At 42.8% G+C, this 17,478-nt stretch overlaps 1 protein-coding gene across 2 annotated transcripts in view; it reads left to right on the forward strand.

The window, feature by feature from the left end:
* The window catches only part of adamtsl4 (ADAMTS-like 4), a 63,895-nt gene that overhangs the window by 14,789 nt on the left and 31,628 nt on the right, over positions 1 to 17,478 (forward strand). For both annotated transcript variants that reach the window (XM_061674208.1, XM_061674209.1), the window contains one exon: positions 500 to 1,118. In XM_061674208.1, coding sequence (XP_061530192.1) covers positions 500 to 1,118 — 619 coding nt within the window. The remainder of the gene's footprint in view (positions 1 to 499; positions 1,119 to 17,478) is intronic.

Below are 17,478 nucleotides of genomic sequence, written 5' to 3' on the forward strand. Positions count from 1 at the left end.
AGGAATTGATAGGCAATAGGAATTATGAAATAATCGATTTTACTTTTACTTGGTGTTAATAAAACTTGCCTATATGTGTAGTGTGCACAAACCTGGCAACTCACCACTTGCAAAGGTTTGCAACTCAAAGATAAGACCCACAACCACTACTTCATCTGTCACTATAAAACCCACAAAGACAGGTAGGCTGTGTTAACTTCATTCTTTAGCTAACCGATAGCTGGTCAAACATTTACTAAGCTTCATGTCCGTTATACGTTTAATTTAGAAACCTCCAAAATAGTTTGCCGTTCCTCCTCGTTGTTAGAGAACAGTAAGTTGTGTAAAAAGTAGTGAAACACAGAACAGTTGGACATGTGCATTCAAAAGTTTAGAGAAGGTCAAATTTGGCTGACCTGTAAAGGCTGAATATCCAAAATTTCTGTGAGCAATGTACTTGAACAATTTCTTGTTTTGTTTCATAGCGATCACAGCGGACACTCTTCTCTTTGTCTCGCAGGTCTTCGCCCATCCGTCCAGGTCAGTTTGGCTACGGAAAGGTCCCCTTCTCCCTGCCTTTGCACCGGCCCAGTCGTCAGGCTCGCCACACTGCTAACGGCACCGCCTCAGCCACGTCAGCACCCGAACCAGCTGCTGGTGATGATCATGACGAAGAGGAAGAGGAGGATGAAGAGGGCGCAACCACCGCCGCCCCCGCCATTACAACGACACCCCAACCACACGTCAGAAGCGAGCACAGGCGGGTCCGAGTCCCACCCTCTCCTCACTTCCTCACACGGTCCCCTTCTTCATCATCATCAGTCCTTGCCAGTCATCGCCGCTTCGATTGGCGCGCTGTCACCGCTCCGCCGCCACCCGCTTCGCCTCACTTGCACCCCAACTCACAGCCGGCTAGCCCCTCTTTCCCCTACTCCTCCCCTCTGCACCGACCCTTGCATATGGAATGGGCGCCTCACCCGGGCTTTGGAGCCCAGGCCCAGCAACCCGGCAACATGTACCCGCTTCAGCACCCACATAGACAACACATGGGGGCAGAGGCAGGTGGCCCAGGTGGGAGAACGCCGCAGAACTACAGATGCTCCGGTCCTGAGAAGGAATATCGCAGGTGCTTCTTGCAGGTAAGATGGTAAAGAATATATTCCATCCTTTAATAGATGCCATACCGGTAAATAAACCGCCATCAAATAGACAACTTTTCCCATCCAACCATCCATGTTCTATAGCAGTCTGGGGACCGGTACGGGTCCGTGAGGCATTTGTTACCAGGCCACAGGAATGACCAATTTATATAATTTCCATTGTATTTCGTTTTCGCGTGTCAAATGTGTTTCATTTTCAAAAATGACCGAATCTTCTCTGCTCCGACAGCTGCGTCCCGCAATTGACAAGTCAAGACTGCACAGAACGCTGCGGCAGTTCCGTTTCCGTTCCCAGCCGACTCGCTCATGGCGGCGGCCAAGCTCAAAGAACGAATCATTTCATAAACTGATTCAGTTCATTACGTTCACTGAAAAGATTCGTTCTCTTCAGCAAAACGTTTGCGAACGAAACAACGCTAGATTGCACATGTCGGTCATGTGATACGTTGCTAAAAAGAAGAGCCTATGACCTCATAGAAGAGAAAAAAAATGTATCCGTTATGGTGAGTTGTATTTTTCATGCACTTAACATTAGTTTTTTAAGCCAGTCGTGTTAATTTATTTTTCCTGTATATATATATATATATATATATATATATATATATATATATATATATATATATGCCACGCCTTGACAGCCGGTAGACGTCAATGCAGTCCGTGGTGCAAGAAAGGTTGGGGACCACTGTTCTATTGCGTTTGTCCTCATTCGGGTAGCAGGTGAGCAGGAGCAAATTCCTGCTGACTTTGGGCGAGAGGCGGGTTACACCCTGGACTGGTCAGGGCACGTACAGAAAACAACCATTCTCTCTCACATTCCTACCTATGGACAAGTTAGAGTCTTCGGTGAACCTAACGTGCAGGTTTTTGAAATGTTGAAGGAAACCGCCCTAGAAAACCAAGGAAGGCTGGAGCCGAGATTCAAACCCAGAACCCTATAACTGTGAGGCAGACATGCTCACCACCAAATTCATTGAGCTTCCCTTACTTTTTCCATCAGACAAAAAAAAAAAAAAAAAAAAAAACTGCGACTAACAGTAATTATGTCACAAACGTTTACATACGAACGTTAGAGTGAACTGCTGAGGCCATTTAATCTTTGTTGCTGACCACAACAGCAGCACCTACTGAAGCAAACCGTCTCTCAGAGTCTAGACTTACGGCATGTTGCGCTCTTATATGATCATACATTATGTGGAGACATTGTTTTTCAGTGTTTGAAAGCAATTGTTTTTTAGTCTTAATTCATGTGCTTAAAAACATGTGAAATGCTTAATCTATCATGATTGTTTTGAGGAGGCATGACTGGGTCTGCCTTGGGCGATTAGCGTTCCAATAGACACCGACCTGGCCACTCCAAAATATTTTGTGTGTCCATCTATATGTTCTATGTAGCTATACCATTTATTTGTCGTACCATTTTAAATCCACGTTTTTTTTATGCCGTGGACTGTAGTAAACCAGTAACATTGTTCAACTTCGTTCCGAAGAGGTTACAAAGAAAAGACCCAACCCCAATCAATGATACTCGCTAGTATTTGCGAAAAAGTTACATCACCTTTATGTAGCTTCAACTTCAGTGTGCTGTGTCTGCGTGTGTGTGTGTGTGTGTGTGTGTTTGTTTGTGTGACCCACAGTCCTGATTAACATTAATGCGGGCAATGTGTTGAAGTCTGGTGGCATTAAACAGAGAATGTGAAGGTCAACAGAGTGTTTATGGAAGGTTTGATCATTCCGTGGCGCCAACACTAGCCTGTTGTCCATGAGCACTGACATGGAACCCGTGAAATGTGTGTGTGTGTGTGTGTGTGTGTGTGCGCGTGCGCGTGTGTGCGTGTCTGGATGAAGACCAGAATACACACATCTGCTTTGAGGCTTTGCTAGTGATGGTACACAGTAGGAGATGGGGTTGGACGTGTTAGATATGTGCCAAAATGTGCTGTGCTGTCCTGTCTGGGACTTGCGCAATATATGGGTGGCTGATGTCGTATATTGGGGAGGGGGAGGATGACTGGAGAGGCAGGTGACAAAGCGAAGTTTACCTCACCATAACTTCGGTTTCGCAGAGACAAGAATGCCGCGCTTGGGAGCTCCCGCAATTAAATGTGACATTTAAGGAGGCCAAAAAACGTTTTCTCATTACACTTCGAAGAGGTCCACTGGATGGGTGAATGATGTCACAGCTATTAGTCTTTTTGGGAATGACGCAACAAGTTTTTCACACCTGGATTTGGGGATCATCTGCCATTCCTCCTTGCAGATCCTCTCCAGTTCTGTCAGGTTGGATGACGAACGTTGGTGGTCAGCCATTTTCAGGTCTTTCCAGAGATGCTCAATTGGGTTTAGGTCAGGGCTCGGTATGGGCCATTCAAAAACAGTCACGGGGTTGTTCTGAAGTCACTTCTTTAATATTTTAGCTGTGTGCTTAGGGTCATTGTCTTTTTTGAATGTGAACCTTCGGCCCAGTCTGAGGTCCTGAGCACTCTGGAGAATATTTTCGTCCAGGATATTCCTGAAGTTGGCCGCGTTCATGTTTTCTTCGATTGCAACCAGTCTCCCTGTCCCTGCAGCTGAAAAACACACCTACAGCATGATGCTGTCACCCCCATGCTTCACTGTTGGGACTGTATTGGGCAGGTGATGAGCAGTGCCTGTTTTTCTCCACACGTGCCACTTAGAATTAAGGCCAACAATTTCAATCTTGGTCTCATCAGAACAGAGAATCTTATTTCTCACCATCTTGGAGTCCTTCAGGTGTTTTGTTTTTTTAGCAAACTCTATGCATTTCATGTGTTTTGCACTGAGGGGAGGCTTCCGTCGTGGCACTCTGCCATAAAGCCCTGACTGGTGGAGGGCTGCAATGATGGTTGACTTTCTCGAACTTCCTCCCATCTCCCGACTGCCTCTCTGGAGCTCAGCCACAGTGATCTTTGCGTCCTTCTTTACCTCTCTCACCAAGGCTCTTCTTCCCCGATTGCTCAGTTTGGCCGGACGCCCACCTCTTGGAAGGGTTCTGATCGTCCCAAACGTCTTCCAATTAAGGATTATGGAGGCCACTGTGCTCTTAGGAACCTGAAGTGCAGCAGACGTTTTTTTGTAACCTTGGCCAGATCTGTGCCTTGCCACAATTCTGTCTCTGAGCTCTTCAGGCAGTTCCTTTGACCTCATGATTCTCATTTGCTCTGACATGCACTGTGTGCTGTAAGGTCTTATATAGACAGGTGTGTGGCTTTCCTAATCAAGTCCAATCAATATAATCAAACACAGCTGGACTCCAATGAAGGTGTAGAACCATCTCAATGATGATTAGAAGAAATGGACAGTGTAAATATAAATATATGAGTGTCACAGCAAAGGGTCTGAATACTTATGGCTGTGTGATATCAGTTTTTCTTTTTTAATAAATCAGCAAAAATTTCAACAATTGTGTTTTTTTCTCTCAATATGGGGTGTTGTGTGTACATTAATGAAGAAAAAACGAACTTAAATAATTGTAACAAATGGCTGCAGTATAACAGTGTGAAAAATTTAAGGGGGTCTGAAAACATTCCGTGCCCACTGTGTGTGTGTGTGTATGTATGTATTTTACTTCTACTTACTTCGTTCAAAGTTTTGAATTATGAACTATGAACTGAACCAGTTCATTTTTGAAACAATGAGCTTGAACGTCGAACTACTTCACGTAGAAAATGAACTTTCCCAACACTGTTGGTAACCACTTCAAGTTTTAATAGTAATTACGCAGTGGTCGAAGAAAGCCAGTTGTGGAATTTTGCACGCTACTGTTGATCGTAATGGCTTCTCTTTTGTTTCTGAAGAATAAAAACATCCTTTTCCACCTATAGTATTGAGTCACTTTCGCTGCAACTATCCTTGAAACAAATCCAATACATTTTTGAAACAAAAAAAAAATCATCATCTTCTTCCCAGTAGTGTCAAACTTACATGTTTTCTTTTCAGCCAAGGTCACAGATTGTAGCTCATGTCATCTGACTTGAAACTCAAAATGACTGCCGCACCATTTTGTGACCAACAGCACAACATTACAAAGGATTTTCTTGTAAACACAACGAAAGTGCATTACCCTCAGGCACGCGGCCCACTAAAAGCAGTTACGTGTTTTAAAAGTGTCATTTGTCCTCCGGTTTCACAGGGATCGATCGTGCGCGTGGCCTGACGTGATGCACAAATACAATCAAGATGAGGAAAGTGATCCTTCCAGATCTGATCACAGGGACAAAAATAGTGGTGAAGAAGCATGACTGTGTTGTTTACGAGAGCGCAGCAGATAAGGAGACGTTGCAGCGCTTCCCGTCAAGTGGAAGTGGGCTCTTGAAGTCGTAAGTTGGGTGCCCGCTTGGCACGCTTGGGCTCTTGACTTTCCTCTGTTAAGATAATTCACCAGCTGCGCCCGCTCTCTCCCACTTTCATCTGCTTTCATCCTCTTCTCCTGTGCGACGGGCCCCATCGGGAAACACGTTTAGTCTCTGGCGGCGGCTCTAATCGCTGTCCTGTGACGCCTGAGCGCTGCCCTGCATATTTAGACGGCTTTAGCCTCGGCATAAGCCTCGTTTGTTTCATCGTTACTGGTTCACATTTCAACTGGTGTCTTTTCATCTGCGATGGCAAAAGAATTCACACTCCATAAAAAGAGTCCTGTACAAGTAGAAGCACTGATTCAACTTTTGTATTTAAGTGGGTCTATAAAGTCAATTCAGAGATTTGTTTCTAAATACGTTATACGTGTTTGAAGATAACTGCTGAAAACCTGCGATTGGTGGCGATATAGCGTTAAACTGTTTTTCACCATTTTAGTTTTCCAGATGTTTTTTCTTTAACGTGGCTAAAATGGCACCAGGTGACTCTTTCGCATCAGTAATTATTTAGTGAAATTGTGACAAACAGCTAGCTAGCTAACTATGCCTGCACCCTTGAAAATGAATCTTGGTGTGGACAGTCCGCTGGTATAGCCGCTTTAGAGCGCCTCATTAATGGCTGTGACTGTGCGCATGTTACATAGAGAAAGTGGGAGGGAGGTAAAACATTTTTTTTTAAAGGTGTAACGTGATAGCCAGCGTGTGGACACAGGGGCTTCTCGCTGGCGTGGTTGCCTTAAGCGTGCCTCGTTGTCACGGTGTGGAAAAACGCTGCGACGGATATATTTCAGCCCCCGGAGGCTTCAAGCCGATATATTTGGGTTGCGCAAACATTTAATTACGTGTCGGCATAAGAAAGATGCTAGACAAAGTAGTACCAATTTTTCCACATTGTAGAAGTGGTATTTGATTGGTATACTATACTGTATACACTATTATAAAGAAAAACATTAAAGAAATATAATAACAGTTTATTGCTCATTAAATTGAACTAATAACGGGAAAGAGAAGGAGGATTATAGCTCCTCGTTGAAGAAGCGCCTTCTTCCATAATATCAAGGGGACATTTTGATTCAATTCTAATTCATTAATTTAATTTATTTTGGCACAACAAACTGATCCAGGGAAACTTTTCATTTTGTGTTCAGAAAAAAAACCCTGAAAGTTTGATGTCACATTGTCATTTAAAAGATTAATTGCTCTGTTGGCCAATTTTCTGCACATTTCCTTTGATTTGATTAGATTCTTTTTATTGTCTGGCTCACACAATCACCAGCGCCTTACACTGCAGAGCAATTACTTTTCACCTTACATCCAAGTAGGGCTGCACGCTATTTTGTTTGAGCATTGTCATCGTGATGTATGGTTAGTTCAAAATGTAGAATTGTCAACTATGAACTGAAGTCGTTCATTTTTGGAACGAAGAACTGAACTTTGAAGTAGTTTGCGTAGAGAATGAACTTTCTCACTGATCCTGTATTATTTCACATCGCAATATAGATATCGCAGGTTTAAAAACAAATTTGCAATGTCATTTTTTCCCCCTAATACCGTGTAGCCCTACTTCCAAGCGTCATGCACAAACTCAATGATCGTCACGCAGTGCAAGTAGAAGCGCAACATAGATACAAGTAGACAAAAATAACACATAACAGTTTATAGTGGGGGATATGTTACAGACCCACCAGCAAGAGGTGAAAATCTGCAATAAGAAAGACCATCTAAAAAAAACCTTTTTAATATTTTTCCTCCACACGCTGTAAACACATTTAACCTTATTAAAACACACTTTTTAAATGCATTGAAATCCCATTTCAACACACACAAAAAATAATTGCAAGCATAAAATATATAGAAAATACTGTATGTATTGTAGTTTGTGTGTACATGCATGTGCCTTTAAGCGGCGGGACCAGGTGGGGTGGCATGTGAGCATCTGGGTGAGAGCTGTGGCTGACAGCAGCTTCTGTGTGAGTGTGCTCATTGTGTTTGTTTTACTGTTCACCTGCTGTTCAATAAACGGCTAACAGTTAATCGGTGACTGTGGCTCTCCTTTCCCTCATGCGAGGGCATCCTTGGAAATAAGTAAACAGTAAAAACACAAAGAACCATCGCTTGAAAAACAAATATCTGTTTAAAATGTAGGGAGTAAGGACAAAAGTAAAACGTCATCAAGAAAATAAATTGTCCTGTCAATATTGATGCCTTAAAAATCGACTTAAGTAGTTACAAAATCTTAGCACTTTGCCACTTCCTACCATTAGTTTATCGACAGGGTAACATTATGCCCAGCTTGCCTTGTGTGTGTGTGTGTGTGTGTGTGTTTGTGTGTGAAGCAGAGTGTGACACTTCTGATTATCTACTAGGTATGTGTCATAACACAGCCCGTCTGAGGCCCAAACACGAGTGTGACCAGCTGTGTGTTTTTACTGTTAATGTGGAAATGAGAAGTTTGTGTGCGTGTTCAGTGTCAGAGTGCAAGGGGGTGACGCAGTGAAGTAGCAGTGAAAGGGGGTTCTGTTTTGGGGAGGATTAGCAGTAGTGAGGTGGTGTGAGTTCAAGGTGAAGTGCAAATAAAGATGAGAGCATTGACTTGAAAACAAGTGTGGAGAAGTGAGACACATCTGCCCCATAAAGCTACAAAAGAAATGGAATAAAATACATTGAATCAAATTGAATACGGCTTTACAGCAGCACACAAGAACCAAAATATCCCAAAAATATCTTGCACATATTGCCCTGCAATTGGCTGGCGACCAGGTCAGATTTGACCCCACCTCTCTCGAAGAGTTAGCCGATATAGGCGGCAGCACGCCCGCAACCGTAGTGAGGATAAGCGATACACAAAATGGATGAATGGATGGATGGATCTTGTGCATATTTACAACATCAAGCAATAAGAACTGTAATACAGTGGTGCCTTGAGATATACGAGTTTAATTTGTTGCATGACCACGCTTGTAATGCAAAACACTTGCATTTCAGCTCATCTTTCCCACTGAAATCAATGCCATTAATTTGTCTTGGCCTACAAAAAAAGGTTTGTCATATCTTCTTTAATAAGACAAAAATAACCCTTTATAATCGTGTACTTTTATTTTTAAAAATAATACATTAATTGAATAATGAAATAGAATGTAAAGAAGTTAAACCGTTTTTGCCACATTGTTTTGCTTCAATTCAGTGGGCATTGTGCTACTCCTACTGGTGTGCACGCCTTGGCCACCAGGGGCAGTGTAACAGACACACGCATATAGAAGAAGAAGACGGCGGCAACTGCTCAGTAAGCTGCAGTAATATTAGTCACTGTTCACAGAGGGTAAATATATGTCTGTAAGTATTGTTATATTGTCTATGGGGCAACAATGTGGTCGTCTGCAAGCATGAATTTCTCGTTGCGAATGAATAGTGTTCATCCTTAGTCACGAGTTGAAAATATCCTTCGAAGTTCTGACGCAGTTTCATTGAAAATATTGGCTACTACTTAAACCATCTTGTGTGAGGCGTCACTGAAAACAAATAGGGTCCTTCCATCGAGATCGGAGAAGGTGACTGGTTGAGTCGTGTGCTCTTTGTGGACACAGGGTGGGGGACGGCCTGAGAGCGTCGCTTTGCGGGGAATCAAACGGCGGGACAGAGCGGGTCAGTCGCAGCGGAATGCGAGTGTGTGCCAGAAGAAAAGAAGAATTCATGGAAAAGTGTGTGCGAGGAAACCTGTGTGTGTGTGTTTAGGACCTCCTGTCAGAAGGACGGAGGGAGGAAAAGGTGGAATTTGAGACGAAGCAGCCCGACCAAGAAGAAAAAAAGCAGCAGACATGTCATTTCAACACTTGGGGTGCTTGTAAAAGGATGAAGATTCCACACACACAATCGTGTACTTGGCCCTCCTCGGCAACCTGTGGCGTGTCCTTTCTACACCCGTTATTGCGCACACAACACGCGAAGAACACACTACAACCATTGTTGCTACCAGGCATGCTCACCTGGCTTCCATCTCGTAATGATGTCATGATTGGGGCATTGCCACACAGGAAACCTATTATTAGGAGATTGTGCGCACAATTGAGCGACACAACAATCCCGAATGGGTTGCGGCATGGACGCGACACCCATGCACATGTTCTCGTTCTCTGCTTTTTCCACTTTAACAAGCGTGTGCACCCCACTTGTCTATAAAGAACAACCATGAGCTCCCGTGTGAGTGAGGACCCCCCCCCCCCCCCCCTTTGTTCAGAGTCTTTCTTTCAAGGTTACTGTATGTCCATGTTGTTTATCACCACACTTTTTATTTTCATGTTATTAAGTTCTGGGGGAGTTAAAAGGCAAGTTATAGCTGATTCAATATTTCCTTAACGGAAGTGCCAACATGTGTTTTCATTGAAAAGTGATGCCGCTAAAACAAGGTTGCCAAGGGAATTCCTTTGTTGGGTTTTGACAACAACAACAACAACAAAATCACTATTCACAAATGCAGCTCGTTGTATTTTTTTCCGTGGAACCTGTCCGTGTGTATGTAGGAGCCAAATGCGGTACACCGAACCACAGAAAGAGTTGTAAATGAAGAGTATGTAAATATTTTGTGAAAAAGTCCTTTTCACCCGAGCCGCTACTAGAGGAGATGACACAATGCCTGTCAATAAGACCATCACCTCCTCTAACATGTTGTTGTATTTATTTATTTTTTCCAGTATATTCTTTATTTTTTTATTTAGTGACTACCGTCGTCATTCCCGCACTGGCCCACTCGGTGGCACACTGGAAATGATGGAGTGGAAATTATGCATTTTACTGAACAGTCGCTGGAGCGGAGCGGAGCGTAATCTGTCAAAACATATTATTTTGCATTTTTTTTGTAGCACAAAATAATCGTAAACAAAAAAGAAAAATTCCCGCGAACAACCTCAACCCATCTGTCAAAGGATGTCTCTTTGTCTGTTTTTGTAAATTGAGTATGTTCAATAAAGACGAAAAAAAAAGTCTTTCCGAGGACCCTTCAGCTGCCCGACAGGATGCCTAGCATAAAATAAACGAAGTTCAACAACGTCCAAGCAGCGCATGTACAAAATGCAGCAATAATAGTGAATTTACAGAAATGGATGTCGTCAGAACACAATAAAAATGTTGTGGAATGATGTAGAATCATCACCTACAAGGGGCCCCCTGCGTCATATCGAAGCGACAGTTCTGTTGTCGTAACACTGAATTCCAGCCTCGGGGGTGACAAAACGTACGGATTATAGTTTTAATATCAACTGTGACCAGTCCAGTCACAAGCACGTTTGTCGTAACACAGTTGGATTCAAAGTCCAAATCAAATGTCTCTGTGGATTTGGGAAGCGTTTGGATTACGCGGGCATTACATCCCCCGTAATCCACGCATCCACTGGGGACAGGAAAGCGGCAAGCAGCAAGCACAAAGGCAGAACTCGTGGTCGGGGACAAATGGCTGAGGTGATTAGCGGGAGAACGGCGAGGTAGGAAGGTCGGCGGCTGACGGGTTCGGCAACGGAAGATCAATCCAGTCAATGACAGGATCGAGTTTCTACAGTACACCCAGCACAAGAAGGCGGGAGCTAAGAAGAAACCTGAATCACAGTACGGCGAAAGAATACAGTACACGCCGACTGAGACGGTGGAATCTCTGACATTTGTTTTTGGTTCCAAAAAGAGGACAGATCCAGGGAATCGAGTATATCTGGCCATCCGTTTGATGGGGACAAAAAAAAAAAAAAAAAAAAAAAAGACATTTTTTGTTAACTATATAAAAGTACAGCTTTTAGAAGAAGCCGATAAGCCGAAATCTAAGGAGGCAATAGTAGTGACTGCATTCTTTCTAATGGTTGCTAGTGTATGACGAATAGATTTCTGGTCTGAGTTGCTAGTAGAAGTTCTTGTTTTTTCTGAACAGTAGGATCCTTTTGTAAATAATGCAGAGCAGCACATGCTTGAGGTTGTGACCAATCACTGAGCTGCAGCAAACAAACAAGTTGACAACGACTTCTTTGAAGAAGTGTAAATAAAAGAGCGTTGCTGTGCCAGAATGAAGCATGATGATGAGCATGAAGTCGCGAGCTGTGAAAACACTTTTGTTTGTAGAAAAAACATGTGAGCTTGTTGTGAGCGAACATATGGAACAATGAGTGGACTTCCACTTCCATTTTCTGCCTTACTCTCGATTATTTTATTTTACTTTACCAAACCGCGTCCTTGCGCCGTTTGGTTGTTTTTGAGCCTCCTATCGGCTTTGGTCCCCGAGAGGCACCGCGTATCTGTGTGTCAGAGTCTCAAGGCAAAGGGCAGCATCCTTCACTATCGCCGCTGTTGTTGGTGATGCTTTTTCTTTCCTCAAGACCACTTCTGACTTCCTGCTGGGGGTCAAGGCTGAGGACGCGGTGTTTCCCGCCATAGAATGCTAATCGCTAACGACAAACAATGCATTCATGCACACACACGCATACCGATAACAAATAGGTATTCATTATCCAACTTCACAAATCAAATAACATTTCCTGGCCCCTTGCTCTTGTTGCCAGCTTGAATTCAGCATTTTAATCATCGGTGTGTGTAAATCATGCATTTCTTTGGTTAAAGGGCTCTGCTGGCCCACACAGCGGAGAAAGAATAGGGACAGACGGCAGGTAGTGGTTGCCCATAATAGCACAATACTTTAGGTATCTACTGGATGTATAAGTGATTCTGCAATGGATCCATGACCCTTATTAAATAAAATACAGATGGATGGATGATAAATATTGAATTGACATACTGTACTGTGTGAGGTATGCTTTGGATCATGTTGGCTTGGATCGATGGATGAATGGTTGATGTACAAACTGTAGATGTGCAGTATATTTAGATGGCACATAGTGTGGTATGCTTTGGATCATGAGATGTCCTTTTTGATTGATTGATTGGGTAGACGGCACTTGAATTGACCAACTTTGGATCATGATATTTCCTTCTCGATAGATGGTTGACGGACGGATGTATTGATAGATGACACAAAATGTGCCATGTTTTGGATCGCTGTTTTTTTGTTTTGTTTTTGTAGATAGGGGATTGACGTACAAACTATAGATGTATAGATAGATGGCACATGATGTGGTATGCTTTGGATCTTGATATTTTCTTTTCAGGACAAAAGGGTCAACTACACGCGCGCAGACACACACACACACACACAGACCTTCGCTATGTTGCAAAAGTCACTTGGGTGCGTCACGTGTGCGTGTGCGTCACATGGGCTGTAATTCCTGAGGAATGACCGTGTCAGACTTTCTCGTGCACGATTCATCGAGTTCACATGTCCAGCTGTGCAGGCGTACACTCACTTGCATGGCGTCAATCCAAATGACGCGCCACTGAGACCATTTGCTTCAGACACACATACACGTGCTAAAAGCTTCCCACTTTCACACACAAACACACACACACGATTCTCCTGCACAAAAGTCATTAGTTGTGTCTGGCTTGGGCTTTGTTTTTCATGCCTGAGTGGTATATGTGATCAGGACTTGTGTGTTTGTATGTGTGTGGTATTATATGACTCTGAATGTGTGTGCGCGTGTTTGTGTGCACATGTGTGCGCGCGTTAATACGGCTTTCGCGCTACACATCATCCAAAAGACACTTTGAGCAGCTGCCTGGACTTTTCTTCCAGCCGCTCTTTGCTTCCATCTGTCTTTCACTCATTCCGTCCCCCCATGCTGATGTTTTCTCTACTTAGGCTGCTTGATGGGTCGCCCTCATTCACCACAGTCATCCACCGCTGCCTCCAACAAAAGCAACGGAAACCTTTCTCTTGAGTTAAAAAAAAAAAAAAAAAAACTCATAATAATGATATGTAGTAAGTATTACATTCAAAACAATTTCAATTCTCTGAATGTGAAAATCAAGTTAACACAATGGATACAAGATGAGGCTCGTTTCCATTAGAAGACATGTAGAACAAGCGGGAAGTAACTTTAAGGAAAACCTTTTCTTCTTTTCTCCCTCAATGGGGTTTTGAGCTTTTCCTTGCTCGACTGGGGGCTTTCGATCAGGGGTTGTTGTCAATCTTATTCAAGTGTGCGCCTGTCAAGCCCTTTGGGACTGTTTTGCGATTAAGGGCTATACAAAATTGACTTGACTTTAATTCTCGCAGATCCTAGATGATATTGTTCACAACTGGACATTAAAGACTTAACTGATGAATGCTTTTAAACTCCTTTGCTAACCGAAACGGCAGCACCTATGAAAGCCCAATGGCTCAGATGAATTTAAGTGTGGAGACTTGCCACATGTTGTAAATGACTTCCCTGCCCCAGTATTGTAAATGTGCTCAAAGACACAATAGTTCCGACACTTTCCCAATTTCATACATATTCATTCATATCTCAGAAATAACACCATTTGTTTTGCTTTCTACTATTGTGTCAATGCAAAATGGCGACCTCATCCTGGCACTTCAGCACACAGATCCCTGTGGTGTATTGCAACAACATAATGAGGCTCTCTCCAGTGAAATTAACGGTAAAGACAGATTGAGTGACAAAGAAGGACCGTTTGTAAAAACAACAACAAAAAAAGGAACTATGAAGACACTAAGATGCATTTGTGTTAGTTTCCATGTAAAAGGCATATTAAGCGACGGGAAAAAATCGATATTTGCGGAAGTGTAATTAGCATCTTCAGAAAACATGTTGCAAATCATGAAACTTCATTTTGGACACGTAACGGTGAAGACATTTTGGCATTACCAGTTTGAAAATTCTTACTTCAGATTATTTTTTCCCTTAGAAACAATTATGACCTTTTGATAGCTAAAAATTGCCAGTAATTCAAATACTTAGTAAAAGGAATTGCTTTTCTAAAGGAAATTCAGTGGGGTATGTGTTTACCGTTATTGATCAAATTATAGGAAAATTGTGCATGCCCATTTTAACTCAGAGGACTCGCAGTGAACGAGTTAAAATTCAGTACAGGCAGGATTAAGCTTCCTTTTGTTTTGCTCTGTGGTTCAGGCACTACGTCAATGAAAACTTTCATTCGATTTTATTTGGTAATAACGGATGACAAAGATAGTTAGGGGACCTGTATCAAAGGATGTATTTTCTTTAAGAAAAGTAGTGGAGTAAAAGCAGAAGTTGCCAGAAATATAAATCACGAAGTACAGATACATGAAAATCGGATTTAAGTACAGTAAGTATTTGTTCTCATTTACATTACAAGACTGTCGTTAATATTTTTAATGTGATTCCAAAATGCACCTTCTCCTCCTAGATGCCTCCCCCCATCTGCAGTTATGTAAATAAACACCCCGAGCCACTATTTGCAGATGTACAGTATTGCATGCCTGCCGTTAGTTAGTTGAGACTCTTATTTCCGGTTTTTCCAAAGAAAACGCAATGCTGAAAATGAACATGATGGAAAGTAGTTCAATCAAATGAAGAAGGGCGTTTTTGGGATACATCTTTGACTTTCAGAGCAGCTCACTACTTTTCTTGTTGCACTGAAAGAATACATTCCTGAAGGAAACGATGGTCTGGGCGCCCCGAAAGTGATGTTGGCCTCTGACGGCGGTGCAGAGTTATCTGCTTAATACAGTCGGACCTTTGTGCCAATTTTCCCCGTTTTGATTTGGAGCTATGAAGGGTTATATAACCGAGATGATAAATGAGCCCTGATATAGAAGGTCGCACGCTCAATGCTAATATACAAATACTGTAGGTGCAATCCCAAATATTCCCCCTAATACATACAGGAATGTGTCTGACAACGCCCACACAATCATAACCAAAAGTGGTTGTCAGGGTAACAGTAAGAGTTTACTTTGAGATGCAACAGTGGCAACATGTAAACAAAAGTGATCTCACTTGTATCACCAGCATGCAAGTTGAATCTTTGAAGGGGGTCCGGACTGGGAAGGAAGGCAGCGGCAAGACTATTGCGGTTAATTACGCTCACTTCTTGTTCTGTTCCTGTCACAGTATCAGACGAAACGACATATTGTCTCGCAGGGACTGCAGGCGGAGGCACTTCGAAGTACTGAGCTCCTCCAATCAAGTAGTCAAAGTTTCCCTTGCTTATCCAAAAGTTGTATGGCAAGGGATCGTCATGCAGAATTAGAATCTCATGCTTAAGAGACTAAACATACGAAATTACACACTGTTTATTTAAAACAACCACAACACCACTTTTTCCCTGAACCCCACTAGCTTAATGCTAAAGCATAATGGGAACGCCATAGACGGGCGAACAAATAGCTCTTTATGGTAAATCAGTGAGTATAACGCTTTGAGCAACGGTGCAGCAACACGTAGACAGACAATGTAACAATACTGACAGGCATATTCTTTATTCTCTGTGGAAAAATGACTAATATTACTGCAGCTTACTGAATCGCTTACAGTAGTGGTGAAACATCTTCATTTTTGACTGCACTGTATTGTATTACCTCCTGGCGGCCAAGTCATGCACACCAGACGCAGTCACAAATAAATAATAATGATGCACAAGCTGATTCATGTTTAAGATCCCATTTAATTGTATTTCTACTAGCTGTTTTAAAAAAGGACAATATTACAGAGTGCTACTTTTCTCCCTAAAAACGTTTCTTTTTTTGGGGGGAGGCAATGGCATTTCCATTCATTTCATTGGAGAAAGATATGAACACCTGCTGTAGTCAATTTATTGGATAACTACTTTATATGGCAAACTGTCACCCCAGTGGCATCTGCTTGTATCGTCCCACTTGCCTGTAACGCAAAATGATTATTGACTAGTTCCACTTGTGCCAACGCTTGAGTGTTTTGACTTGGCCAACAGGTACAGACTCATTCTGTTGACTCTCTGTCTGTCACCTGTTCTTTAACTATTTCACACTTGTAAAAAAACCAAAAAAAAAAAACCTGTCTTTTGACTTCATGCATTCATTTTCTCCCTCCTTTCCCGTACCTCATCTAGATGTTATGAGGGAGGCCCTGCCCACTCCCTCTCCCACCCAGTGAACATTTAAGTGTAGCCATCCTCACAATAACACGCAAACACTCTCCAGATCCCTCAAACATTTCTTCTCCCCTCGTCTGTTTTGGCTCTTCCTTCGCACCCTCTCCCACTCCACCCATTATCCCCCCTCTGTTTTTACACACTCCCCCCGAAGTGCAATCCTGGCATGGATGTCCAGTATGTCTGCAACTTTTCTTTTTAAAGCACCTGCTCTTCATAACTGCTTATATACGCATCTTGCTTGTACGAGGGCCTCAACTGTTTACAGTCAGCACCAGAGGAAGCATCCTGTTTGAATTGGAGCCGATCATGTTTACATCCAGAAGAAATATTTACAGCCATTAAAAACCACAAGCAGGCAGATTTACACGCTCAAGCTTTAAAGACATCAAGTGACACTTGTATACTGACCTTCAAACGCCCACGCACACTTAGAGGTTGAACATTTCTGTGTACTTGGGAGTCGTGCATGAATGGCGTACAAATTCTGACTTTCTGCCACACGGCAAACCACAGCCAATCCTTGTGATCTCCGTTTGTGCTCAAAAACCTGTCCTTGTTTTTGCAGCATTGTGGGGTAACTGTTGCAGACTGAGAAATTTGGGGACCACCCAAGAACACATGCATACACCTTTCCTTATGTTTGATTCGCCGTGAGTTCACAGTTAAGGTTTGAACCGCACACATACGAGTAGGGCTGCGATGATTGATAGAATAACTCGAATAATTTGATAAGGTGGAAGAAAAATGTCTGCCTCGAAGCTACACAGGGAGGATTTTTCCACACGGACTAATGTCGCTGCAGTTGCACGTAGCTCTCTGTGTAGAAATAAGTTGGCGTGACGGCAGCCAGCCAGGACGAAAGAGACCATAAAAGACTCCTCCAAACTCTCATTGGCCGACGCTCACGTCACTCACCGTGCCAGGGCCCGCTTTTCAAAGCCATACACACTCAAAGTCACACATACTGCAGTAGA

This window comes from Phycodurus eques, chromosome 4, assembly GCF_024500275.1.
Source record: "Phycodurus eques isolate BA_2022a chromosome 4, UOR_Pequ_1.1, whole genome shotgun sequence".
NCBI lineage: Eukaryota > Metazoa > Chordata > Actinopteri > Syngnathiformes > Syngnathidae > Phycodurus > Phycodurus eques.